Source organism: Squalius cephalus (genome assembly GCF_949319135.1).
Source record: "Squalius cephalus genome assembly, chromosome: 7".
Taxonomy (NCBI): Eukaryota; Metazoa; Chordata; class Actinopteri; order Cypriniformes; family Leuciscidae; genus Squalius; species Squalius cephalus.
The window spans coordinates 35,611,687-35,625,745 of record NC_137128.1 but is presented as its reverse complement, the minus strand read 5'-3'; the positions used below and the strand labels follow the sequence as shown (position 1 = coordinate 35,625,745).

At 38.4% G+C, this 14,059-nt stretch overlaps 1 protein-coding gene across 1 annotated transcript in view; it reads right to left on the bottom strand.

Annotated features, from left to right (window-relative positions):
* clstn2a (calsyntenin 2a) overlaps positions 1-14,059 on the bottom strand; it is a 233,936-nt gene that overhangs the window by 3,007 nt on the left and 216,870 nt on the right. Inside the window, exons 12-16 of the mRNA XM_079875823.1 lie at positions 5,902-6,110; positions 5,291-5,458; positions 3,362-3,507; positions 1,744-1,867; positions 467-654 (exon numbers count right to left, since the gene is read on the bottom strand). Of these exons, the coding sequence (XP_079731949.1) occupies positions 467-654; positions 1,744-1,867; positions 3,362-3,507; positions 5,291-5,458; positions 5,902-6,110 (835 nt within the window). The remainder of the gene's footprint in view (positions 1-466; positions 655-1,743; positions 1,868-3,361; positions 3,508-5,290; positions 5,459-5,901; positions 6,111-14,059) is intronic.

Below are 14,059 nucleotides of genomic sequence, written 5' to 3'. Positions count from 1 at the left end.
TAAATAGTCACATAAGCACATACTGTAACAAAATGACTAAAATTAAAAATAAACAATAAAAGCTAATTCAAAATATTAAATAGTATAATAGTAAATGAACAAATTTGACCTGCTTACCTAAGTGTGATTAATTCAAGTGAATTGGTTCATCATAAACTGTCTCTCTCTCATATATCAATTTAGAAAGATGTGGATCTGATTACATTTAACATTGGAAGGTTTTTCCAAACCCCCCCCCCCCCCCCCCCCCCCCAAAAAAACATATTGCCCTCTTAAGTAACTTCAAGACAGTTCAAGCTACTTTTTGTTTGTAACTTGTAATGTACCCAGTTATTAATTACAGTTTCATTAGTTTTACTATAGCTTGACTGTAGTTTAACTACATCAAACTATGATACGATTAACAACCTTCAGTGTCAAAATTGCTTCCCCAACATTTGTCTTTACCACTGAGGCACATACTGACCTCCATGGGATTAACAGTGATGTTAAGATTGGAGTTATCCCAGTCCATCTCCGGGTCTTTTCTTCCCTCTTCGTCCTCTTTTGAACCGTCCTGGTGGGTGGTGTGGATGCGGTAGATGCCCAAGACTACAATGACCACCAGGGCAGCGATGCACATTACAATCACCACTGTGGCCGCAGGAGGAGTACCTAATGGCACATAGGTAAAGACATCTATGAATTCTACATTAAGTTGCTACAAACCATTCAAATGGTTAAAACTGCATACGTTGTCTGTTGTGATAATTGAATTATTTACTGAACATTGTTATATATTGCACTTGTCAGCCTTTCATACTGTGCAGCCAAGAAGCCCAACATCCCCATGTTAGAGGCATCTATTTTCCAGTCTTTTTCACCATCAGCACATTGAGACGCCCATTCTAAGGTTCACTAGCTCCTGTCATACCTAGCTTCACCTCTGACATGCTGTCAAACCCACATCTGTGCCCCATCTGCCATCTGAAAGTCTTAGAGGCTTATTGCTTTAGTCTCTCTATTCTGCAATTATGTTTATTCATTCACAAGAATTATGACTCACTCAGCCATACAAAAATCAATAGAATCCTGGATTAGTGTTTTTTCTTATGGAGGTCGGTACTAGGTAGCTGAGGGGAAGCTTATTTAGCCGTGTTGACAGAGTAAGACAGTTTGGCACAGTACACTTAAAGAACAGTGTCGCTAACTAAGACCTTGCAGTCAGCAAGAGAATGATTGGGAGCATGAGGTCACAGTGCCACCTGCTGTTTTTCCATGTCTCTCCTAAAGCAGCATGTCTCGTATCCTGTCATCTCTTTCTCTCTTCAGTCCAGAGAGCAGAGTGCTCCATCTCGCTGCAGTCAGCTGTGCTCTGTGCGCCCTTGGGGAGATCACTGGTGTCCCTGGTGTGTGCGTGAGCTGGTAGAGTAAGTGTAATTTTCCAAACTCCTTCAAACCAACAATACGGTCTCAAGAGCCTGTCATCCGCTTAGACCAGCGTGCAGGGGTTTGTATGTGCGTGTGTGTGTGCATATCTGCTTTTTTAGAAGCTGAATTCTCCCATGAATAGTTTTTGTGACACATTTACTGTCCTCCTTAAAGCCACTTGTTTACAATTTAATGAGATGGTTTAACAAAAGCAACAATACATTTTTAATTAATCACAAGGTAAACTAACGTATTTTTCAGAATAATATCACCCAGGGTAAAAAGACTGCATGATTAGGTTTAGACAAACATCATTAAGAGGCATCTCTTTACCTGAGATGTGATCAGAGTCTGCCGTATGAACCACCAGTGGATGATGCACAGGTCTCATGTACTGGGATTGGACGGCCATGTGATTGGCATGCTCCACAGACTCTGAGCTGTGCACTACTCCAATCTGAGGGGCGGGGCAAACAGAAAATAGTTTAGAGAGACAAAAGCTTGCTTGTTCTGTTTTGAATCCATAACATCTTGGCCAGGTCAAGTTATTTCAGCAAATGAAGCTTTGTTATGTCATAACAATCATACTGAAGTCTCAATCACATTATGTCTCCTATACCAGAAACTAAAAATAGCTAAATAAAAATGGGTTTCCTCACACACAATAATAATAATAATAATAATAATAATAATAATAATACATTTCAGATTTATACTAAAAGTAAAAAGTAAAAAAAAAAAATAGATAAAAAATAAAATAATTTTACAATTTAGTCAGATGGTCGGTCTCTTTCTGTCTTAGTGGACAGCTCTTAGTCAGAAATCAAGAGTTAAAGGGATGGTTCGGAGTAAAATCAACCTACGGTCCTTTGCACCATGACCTCGAGCCAAACACCCCCCCCAGAAGCCTTTTTTCCCTTGGTTGAACATTATTAAAGTTAGAGCTTATTTAGAGATATCAGCCGAATGGCTTAGTGCAGGCGCTAATGGATCCAAGGTTGTATCTCGTAAATGACCCCACTAATAATGCCCAGAATGGTACCAAACTTCTACAGTAGTACAAGTAGGTTCTGTACTCATAAAACGAGGCATTGGACAGTTTGTAAGTACATCAGGAGTTTATTTAAATAACACTTGCCTGACGGCTCATGCTACTGCTAACCCAGACGTCGACGTCACTTCGGTGGTTTGGGAAAAGCACGTAAAAGTCCTGGCAGAAAGCGATGCATAAGGATGTAGTGTAACGACGAATTATTATTTTTTCCTAAGTGTTGACATCTTAGTGTTAACTAATAATTGTTATAAACTGGTACTACCAACAAAATATTAGTGCATTCCTGGAACTGGGCGTCGTTACACTACATCCGCATCGCTTTCTGCCAGGACTTTTACGTGCTTTTCCCAAACCACTGAAGTGACGTCGACGTCTGGGTTAGCAGTAGCATGAGCCGTCAGGCAAGTGTTATTTAAATAAACTCCTGATGTACTTATAAACTTTCCATTGCCTCGTTTTATGAGTACAGAACCTATTTGTACTACTGTAGAAGTTTGGAACCATTCTGGGCATTATCAGTGGGGTAATTTACGAGATACATCATAGGATCCATTAGCACCTGCACTAAGCCATTCGGCTGATATATCTAAATAAGTAACAAACTAACACTAACTTTAATAATGTTCGACCAAGGGAAAAAAGGCTTCGGGGGGGGGGGGGGGGGGGGTGTTTGGCTCGAGGTCATGGTGCAAAGGACCCTAGGTTGATTTTACTCCGAACCATCCCTTTAAAAGTCAAGAGTCTGGCTCTGCGAGAGCAGTTTTTGGTAACTTTTAAGCACCAAAAGTCAAAAAGTGCAAAAAGCTGAAAGAAAAGCAGGAAATGAAAGAGGGGATAAAGTAAATGGATAATACAAATAATAAAAAAGCCATGCCCAGTATGAAGGCAGTCTCTGACCTCGAAGTTGAACTCATTGCTTGTGTAGCGTCCATTCAGTTCAGAGCAACTGAGCCGGAACCTTCTCTCAGACAGACCGCCAGGCTTCCAGTTACGGTACCTCACCTGCCTGATGGCCTGTTCATAATGCGCCATGGAGTCAACACCTGAGACAAGAAAGACCAGTGTCAGGAACTCTGTCTACGCAGATAAAAGAGCTCTAGAGCCATGAGAGATCCTCAACGTGGAGCCCCTGAACAAGTAGGTCTTAGTCCTTCTCTAATAAATGTACTCAACACTCAAACCACTTCACAAAATGTCAAGGTGATTTGAATTTGCTTGCGAAAAGCCAAATGTATACAGTATGATAGAGGCAGAGATCTGTTCAAGAGTCTGAGCAGGATCTGGGTTAAAGGATTTTGAGCACAATCGAGAGTGACTTTTAAAAGATCAAAACTTTTTTGAAAAGCATAAAAGCATTTAAATTTGACCCACCAGATATCCAAAAAGTGCACAACCTTTCTTTAGAACTGATATCAGCTGCAAAAATACATGCTGATTATTTTTCTCATATTAATTCTTTTTAAAGGGGTTCACCCAAAACTGGGTGTGCCATCATTTACTGATTAAATCAAATACATTTTTCTGTATATTCTGTTCACTCTTTTGCATTCTAGGTTCTCAAAATAAAAAAAAATAAATAAAAAAAAGCATTTAATATATACACTACCGTTCAAAAATTTGGGGTCAGTAAAATTTTTTAAAAGAAATTAATATTCTTTTATTCAGCAATGATACATTAAATTAATTAAAAGTTACAGTAAATAAATGTATAATGGTACGAAAGACTCATATTTCTATTCATCAAAGATTCCTGAAAAAGTGTATCACGGTGTCAACAAAAATATTAAGCAGCACAACAGTTTTCAAAGTTTATAATAATAGGAAATGATTTTGAGCACCAAATTGGCATTTTAGAATGATATCTGAAGGATCATGTGACACCGAAGACTAGTCAATGGCTGTAATGGCTGCTGAAATTTCAGCTTTGCCATCACAGGAACATATTACATTTTAAAATATATTGAAATACATTTTTTTTTTTATTGTAGCCATAAGAGATAAAAACATTTAAAAATAGTACAGAGCCCAAACCTTTGAAAGGTAATATATTCCAAATCTTTTGAAACCATACAATGGGCTTTGTGCAAACAGACTGAAATTTTATTCCCTTAAAAAAGTTGTTATTCACTTAAAATTCTCCTCTGCTGTAGCCTCCATACTTTATTGAATTATTCCAACATATATGTCACATTGATGTAACCTGCCATTTTGCATCTAAAGGTGACATATAAATGGATACTTTTGGCTTAGGAAGACTTTGAATATAGCACACAAGTCAAATGGAGCTCTTTTATGATGCTTTCATGGTTTTGTTTTTGTCATTTTGGAGCTTGATCTCCATTCACTGTCATTATATGCAAAAGAGTGTCCAGAATGTGCTTCAATATATCTCCAATTTTTGTACCATAGAGGAAAGAAACAGGTTTGGATGACATGAGCGTGAGTAAATAATGACGATTTCCCATTTTTGGGCTTTTTCCAGCTTGAGGCTTTACATTTTTCTAGTTGCTTCATTTAGAATGAGTTAGAACCTAATTAAATCTAGATCTGCATGCATGTATCTGTAGATGTTTAACAGATTGTTCAATGAGACTGTAGATGTTAAACTGATTGTCCTGAAGTACAATCTGTTGAACATCTACAGATACTGTACATATATACTGATCTAGATTTAATTACGTTCTAACTCATGCTAAATGAAGCAAATGGAAGATGCAATAAATTAGCAATAAATAAAGTCACTGTAATGCAAAGTAAAAAAGAGATTATGAGAAACATTCTGGCAGCAGATGGTTGTAAAGATTCGAGACATGTGGTCGACCATACCGTAGATGGAGATGCCAGAGGTAGAGTTGGTGGCGTCCAGATGTTTGCCCAAGAGAGAGCTGTGGTGGATCTCCAGACTCTCCCGCTCCGGGTCCAGCTCCTCTCCGATCACCAGCACATCACAATAATCCAGGTTATGCATCAACTCCAGAATGCCAGGCCTCCGGGCTACACACACAAATACACACACAGTTACACAGGCAGAGATATGCAGTGGCTAATACATGACCTTGCGCTGTATCCACAAACAACCATTGATTGTGTATGAATTTAATTTCGATGATTTATTGTTTCACTACCCCTGGCACTACATTCGATAAAAGAAGCCGGACACTTTTGTTGAACTTTAAATGAAAAAAGACACTAACAAAAAAACAATTGACTTAAGGTCAGTGTAATAACCAGAAGGCAGTGTTTATAATCTTGATAATAATAGACTAAACCATTACATAAAAAACACATCCGTGGGAAGAAACTTCAGTGAAAATACTAAAACGTTTGTACGGTTACATTGCAGGCAAACAGTGCAACTGTGGCACCTGTGAAATGGATGAATGCAAAGGAGTGAGATTATGTTAATATATGAGCTGTGAAAGTGAGTCATCTATCACCTATGCTGAGGGTGGTGTCGGTCTTGGTGACGGTACTAATGATGTGTATGTCCTTGAAAAGGGCCACCCCGACAGGTGCTCGGAGCTGAGCTGCGGGCCAAACCAGCCGCTCCACTCCAGCAATGGTGATCCGAGGTTCGCTGGGCGGCATTACCATCACCATCGCCTTGATGTCTGGAATGGAGATGCACGTATCTTCACCGAAACACCTACAAGTTTCAAAATGGAGAGGAGGGAAACAAGAGACTTAGTAAAATATTGAGACCATAACTAGTAAAATGTTTGGATACGCCTATTGGTCATGGTCTTTTGCATCATTAGAAACATTCATTCAGGTGTGTCCAAACTTTTGACTTGTAGTATGCATGAAAGACATTACTTAATATCCTAATGATTTTTGGCATAAAAGAAAAATCTATAATTTTGTCCCATACAATGTATTGTTGGCTATTACCACAAATATACTCGTGCCACTTATGACACTGGTTTTGTGATCCAGGGTCACACACACACACATACATACACACACATATACATATATATATATTTTTTATTTTTTTTATTTATTTATTTCTAAAAAATCTGAAAATGATAATGATTAAAATAAACAACCGAAATCCTGTAGTAAAGTCTTTTTTTCAAAACAAAATATGAAATTCATATTATAACCCAACATTTTCAGTAATACATGACAAATTAAAATAAAAACATTTTAAATTAAAGTAATGAATGAAAATGAAAATCAAGGAAATGCATACAGGTCATTTGAGTAATCAAAGAAAAATCAACCTTTTTATGCATTTAAACACACTGGATTAAACATTGTTATTGCCTAAACACACTTGCTTCCCAAAATAAAGTCTGTATCTCACTTTGAGTAAGAGCCCATTAACATGCACTGGCGCTCACAAACTCTTTTTCAAGCGAGTGTTTGGACAGTTGATGACTGCAGTGTCTAACTGTTGTTGTAGACTGTCACCATCAACTTCAGCACAGTCGTACCTCACAGGTGAAATCCACCTCAGGACCAATTAATGATGCCGCAATACAGTTAGTTTTAAAGCAGCGAGTTGACAAAAATATTTGCGAGAACGCGAGCAGTGGTGCCACCTCCTCCTGATGCCTGCTGAAGAAGTTGATATGGCAGTCAGAAGCAGTGTTGATTAAGACAGAGGCGCTGAAGCGTGGACTGAAACAGACTCGCACACCGACCTGCGGAGGAAATTGGAGTCCCTCCAGCTTCATTACAGCTAGTATGCGAGGAGAAAGGGGGGAAATAAAGTGTCTTAGGATTAACAGGCCTCCCTTTCTCATGATGCACCCAGTAATTACTCTTTTTCAAGGGTGAGCCCTAAAGAGCACTCGTTGGTTTACTAATTCATTTATATATTCGCCCACTAATTAAGAACTATCTGTTTGTTCAAAACTACAACCCGCTTTCTGCCACCGTCGCGGGTGGAGAGACGCTTAGCCGTGCTCGAGCGATGGTGCGCTATCTCCCTGAGGTAATTCCTCGGTACGGATCACCTAAACGATCTCTCTCAAACGGCCACGGAGAATAGCCTTGAATGAGAAGGAAGGAAGCGCAAAATTGTGTGGAACCAACAAAACAATTACATCTAATGACTGCAGTAAAAATGACGGTGGAAAGTTTGTGATGTGTAAAAGTGGCTCCCTTCGGTAGACGCACTAAAGTAAAATAGTCGAGAGCATGCTCACTCATTAAAAAGGCTTTGTGAAAAAGGGCAACAATCTTGCTTTATTTACAGGGCTGATTTAAGGATATTGGGATCTGGTCTAAGCCGGACTCTGGCTATTACAAGAGCTACGGCTCACTCCACTATCGACCAGGGAAGTCTGTTCTCATTTAGGCAATCCTCTTCACCAATGCACACCAGACAAGTGCAGAAGCCTCTGTCTTCTTTTCATTCTCTCCTGCTCTCACTTTCTCCACGGTAAAGTTTCATTTGGGCACATATCAGCCGGGTGCAATTAGATCCAATAGGTTTCATTAGACTGTGTCAGATGACATGATTCCTTCAACTCTTGATAATTAAATGAGTATCTCTAAAGGGAAAAGGACACCCACAAAAACACTCTGAATGTAACTGGAGGTGTTTCAAAAGTTTGGGGTTGGCAAGATTTTTTTATTGTTTTTGAAAGAAGTCTCTCATGCTCACCAAGGCTGCATAATTAAAGGTGAAGTTTAACTGAAGTTTTATTTTAGGTTGTGATGTCCTTAAGAATATATGGGTGATTCTCCAACTACAGGCGCTTTCTGTCAGGACTTTTACGTGCTTTTCTCAACTCAGTGAAGTGATGTCGGTGTCCGGGTTAGCAGTAGCATGAGCCGTCAGGCAAGTGTTATTTAAATAAACTCCTGATGTACTTACAAACTTTCCAATGCCTCGTTTTATGAGTACAGAACCTATTTGTACTACTGTAGAAGTTTGGTACCATTCTGGGCATTATTAGTGGGGTAATTTACGAGATACAAATTTGGAGTCAATAGCGCCTGCACTAAGCCATTCGGCTGATATCTCTAAATAAGCTCTAACTTTAAAAATGTTTAACCAAAGGAAAAAAGGCTTCTGGGGGTGTTTGGCTCGATGTCATGGTGCAAAGGACCCTAGGTTGATTTTACTCCGAACCATCCCTTTAAGAACAGGTCGATTTTGGCCTTTCTAATTAATATTCATGAGCCTCTCTTCTGATTGGCCTGTTGTTTTCTGAGTGACACACGGCCAGGCCAACCACAGGTAACTAGGGTCATGTATGTTGAGGGAAATGTTATCGGCCTTATATGTTCGAGCCAGACTCAGACCCCGAATCGGCAACGACAGGAGACAAACAACCACCTCCTTACTTTCGCCGTTATTGTAAGAGTATTATAATTACCATTACATCAATGCTGCACGCAGATTTAATGTTAACTAATTTAAACTGTCTGTAAACAAACTCAGACTTTTTTTTGTCAAATTCGATTTAAATCTCCAAAATATGTACGTTAATAGCTAGTTATACACTGATTTTGAAACACTTAAAGGTGCCCTAGAATGTGAAATTGAATTTATCTTGGCATAGTTAAATAACAAGAGTTCAGTACATGGACATGACATACAGTGAGTCTCAAACACCATAGTTTTCCCTTTCTTATTTAAATCTCGTTTTTGAAAAACACCCCTGAAAAACAGGCGAATCTCCACATAACACCAACTGTGACGCAACAGTTGGGATCATTAATATGTACGCCTCTAAAAATTTGCATATGCCAGCCCATGCTCAGTGCCAGGCGGAACTGCGCAGCCGAATCATCAGAAGTTCTGCAGGTGAAGAAACAAGCAGGAGGAGGATCATAGGGAAAATGGCAGATCTATCTATAATCGGATACCGCTACAGTTTAATTCGAAGTTGTTAGTTGCTCTGCCCATTTCACCACGGACTGTTTTTCTAACCTGGAACATATATCAAGCAGCCAGGCATCTCTCGGCGTCTCAAACAGACGAAGGGGGCAATTTCAACTAACGTTATATTCCCGCAAGCGGTAAGTAGTGATTTTATTAACAATAATTTACACTGTGTTATCTAGATCCAGCGCGATATTGTTTTTTCCTCGAGAGACATCGTGGCTTGCAAACGAGCGAACGAAGCATGGCAGTTGCTCAGTGTTTGGATGTACAAATGAACACAAAAGTATTTTTTTAGTTCCTTCATCCGAGCCTCTGGAGAACCAGTGGGTTATGTGAATTTCTGATGTGTAATTGTTCAAGTTCAGACAGATAATCTTTCTCTCAAAGTCGTTCAACACTGTTTATGCATCAGTAGATCGCGTTGCAGTGATAAGATCTTCATTCACGCGATCAACAGGCTGTCATCTGCTCAATGCTGGAATAGATCTAAATACTTAAAAAACTTATCATGATTCGTTAATCCCGATAGCTGTAATAGTAAAAACGTATAAAAGCTGTAATAGTAAAAGTTTTCCAGATAGCTCTACATGTAATGCCAGATATTTCATATGCAAGCATGTCAGCCAATCACAGCAGTGGGCGTTTACACTGAAGTCTCACAGCAGACACGCCCCTTCAAACAGAGTGTTCAATCCAGGGAATGAAATCAGGCTAGGAAATATGCCTTTTATTTCTAAATTATAACAAATTTTGATCTAAAAAACATACTAACATTATAAGGGCACCCCAGGAAACATTATAAAATAATAAAATAATCCATTCTACGGCACCTTTAACTGCTTTATAATATGTAACGTTAGCAGACAGACACCGAATGCAGTAAGCTACCGGTATGTAACTATTGCTTTCCTACAGATACAGTAAGTTGACGTGCTACAATTTGTTTTACAATGTAACTTTTTCTGTAGAAGGTACTTGTGGTAAATGTGCAAGGATGCCCACAGAACACGAGAACATGCTGCAATTGAACTGTGAACAGTAGGGACTGCAGCATCTTTGAGGAGAAGCTTCTTTGAAAAAACGGCATTGAACTGTGTCTGATTGACGAAGCAGTCACTCGTGAAATAGCCTATGCAGAACAGACGGTTGAGGTCGAACTAAACTGCTGTGGCGTTTTCTGAATAAATAAACATTAGCCACTGTTCTCTTATATTAATGTTGTTCAGAAGCCTGTGCAATGATGTACTTTCGTGACGGTGGGCAGTGTTTTTTGTGACAATGCGGTGACTGAGTAGCTCTGACATCACATTTACGGAAGTCACAACGGCTCGTAAAAAGGCACCGCTACTTTATGCAGGTTGTGTGCATTTGTCTGTGGATTGACTGTTTTGAAACCTATATGGTAGTTTCATAGCCCCTAGACCTCTGTTATCATGTGTTATATGGGACCATTGTTTTCTATTTTAATGTATTTCAAGCAGCAAAACTGTTTTCAACTGATACTAATAAGAAATGTTCCATGAGCATTAAATCAGCATTTTAGAATGATTTCTGAAGGATCGTGTGACACTGTAAAAGGTGCTAAAAAATTCAGCTCTGCAATCCTAGGAATAAATTACATTTGAATATTTTTGTGGAAACTGTGATACATTTCTTTTCAGGATTCTCTGATGAATTGAATGTTATATTCATATGCATATATAAACATTTTTTTTCATCAGTTTATTCATCTGAACATACTGATTCAATTAAATTATCCCAAAGTGTCTTAAAGGAGAACTCCGGTCAATTTTAACATTGAGCTCATTTTTTTGTACATTTGGAGTGCTGTCAATACAGAGAACAACGACAAAAATCGGTGTTGCCTACACCGAGTTATTCTATTTTTAAAATTTGCACCCTGTTGACTTCAATGGGGCAAGTACTAAACCTGCTTTTAGCCTCTTAACATCCTTGATGTGTCATTACAAGTGCACAGAAAATGTGAGTGATTCCTTCTGAGTGAACACGAGTGGATCTGACTGCAGTAGATGTGAAAGATATGTATAAAAATGATGTTATTTAAGCCAGCGCAAATACCTTTGTTTACATCCTGTTTTTCGGTTGAAGTCCAAAGTAGTCGATTGCCGAGTTCACGCGCGTGATCATAGGTATTAAACCTATGCGTGTGAACTCTGCAATCGACTACTTTGGACTTCAACCGAAAAACAGGATGTAAACAAAGGTATTTGCGCTGGCTTAAATAACATCATTTTTATACATATCTTTCACATCTACTGCAGTCAGATTCACTCGTGTTCACTCAGAAGGAATCACTCACATTTTCTGTGCACTTGTAATGACACATCAAGGATGTTAAGAGGCTAAAAGCAGGTTTAGTACTTGCCCCATTGAAGTCAACAGGGTGCAAATTTTAAAAATAGAATAACTCGGTGTAGGCAACACCGATTTTTGTCGTTGTTCTCTGTATTGACAGCACTCCAAATGTACAAAAAAATGAGCTCAATGTTAAAATTGACCGGAGTTCTCCTTTAAGAGACAAAATGGAGTCTAATTATCAGTTTAGTTCAGTCTTCTGGAAGCTTTGTCTGAAATACAACAACAGTTTTTTAAGATTTAAAAAAAAGAAAAATGTTTGTCATGGAAAAGCTACTCATTTCAACAAATAAGCTATTGTCATGCTACTAAAAAATGTAATCAAGTTACTGTTAAACATTCAAATATGCAGCTTTAATCACAATTATTTATTAGAGGAGGGGGAAATCTATAAAGCAAATCAATTCTTTCTTTATTGGAGCGATACTAAAATGCTGGACATGAAAGACAGTCGTGGGTAGTGATCAATATAAACAAGAACCATGTGCGGGAGGATGGTGGCAATAAGATGGGAGAGATATAGTGAGAGAAAAGAGATAAAGAGAAAAAAAGAATGCAAGATCACAGTTAAAATAAGACAGGAAGTAACTCCTGTAAAGTCTTTGTAAATTATTACAGTGCTGCAGATTAACAGCAGGAAGTCCATTTTCTGTTCTGCTGTGCAATTATATTACTCTGTTTTTCTACAATATACCCTGTGTTAAAGTGATAGCTCACCCAAAAACCAAAGTTCTGTTGTCATTTACTCACCCTCATGTTGTCACAAACCTGTATGGCTTTTTTCTTGCGTGAAACACAAAACAAGATGTTTACACCAGATTTCCAAGCTGCTCTTTTCAATACAATGAAAGTGGATCCACCGTGGTTGACCTTTCCTAGCTTGAATGTTGTGCTAGGAAAATCTTTTTCCACTCAAGAAAGAAAGTCATACAGGTATAGAACAACGACGGCATTTGTGTGTGAACTGTTCCTTTAAGTCATGTTGTGCAGAGCCGTGTTGTCACTCTCTGACCTGTGCTGTGTCATGCTGTTTGACGGCATCTGTAATTGTGTTTTGCTGTACTGCAGAGGATGGCTCTCTGACACAACAGAATCTCTTTTATCATGGCCTTTCATGTGCTCATCAGCTCATCTCACTGCAGTCATCACCAGCAGGCATGTCCATTATCCAGAGACGCACAACCGCTGCCAGAACACTACATGAACACTCCCTGCTGAAAATAACAGCTTCAGCACAAGCTGCTTTGATATCATCTCTGTAGCTAAAACAGTACATGGCATTTGCAACACCAAGGTCATGGGTTCAATTCCTAGGGAATGCATGAACTGATAAAATGTATGCATTACATGTAATGTAATGTAAAATCTTCCGTTGACGGTGTTCAGCTGGTTTAGGCACTTTCAAGTGCCCAAAATCTCTCTGAAACTTGCAAAGCAGACCGATTTGAGTAGGCTGGGAGACCAGCCAAGACCAGAAAAACATATATAGGATTATGATTAAACTGATAATCATGAATATTAACCACAATTGTTCTGAGCTGAGAAATTTCTTTTTACATTTCATCAATTATTGGACTTTCACATAAGCACAAATCAAGAGAACCTCATCTCATATGCAAGGTTGATTTTACATCATCTGGTTTCCTGATTTATTATATTAATTATATACATTAACACACGCTTCCCTCAAAAGCTGGAACAGTGAAATGGACTCTGTGCATGATTGCTTCCGCATTTAGCCTCAGTGACCACCACAACTTCCGGTGCAGTGCATGGATATTGTGAGAAAATTAAATCTTAAAGGAATAGTTCACTTTTAAAATGAAAATTCTGTCATCATATACTCACCCTCATGTTGTTTCAAACCTGTATGAATTTCTTTCTTCTGCTGAACACAAAGGAAGATATTTAGAAGAATGTCAGTAACCAGACAGTTTTTGGGTCCCATTGACTTCCATAGTATATTTTTTTTCCTACTATGGAAGTCAATGGGACCCAAAAACTGTCTGGTTACTGACATTCTTCTAAATATCTTCCTTTCTGTTCAGCAGAAGAAAGAAATTCATACAGGTTTGAAACAACATGAGGGTGAGTATATGATGACAGAATTTTCATTTTAAAAGTGAACTATTCCTTTAAGGAAGTGTTACACGACAGGATAAAGCAATATCAATATGATCCACTTTCACACTAAAGGTCTTTAAAGCTTCTGGAACTTATTACTAAAATGTTATTGTTTAATATAATATACTAAAATATTATGTTTTTTTATATTATGTATTATGTTTGATGGCATCCTTTAGACATTCTGTTGACTATAATTAATGTTGCACCAACACGTCAACTAATTCTCGTTAGAGTATCAGTAGACT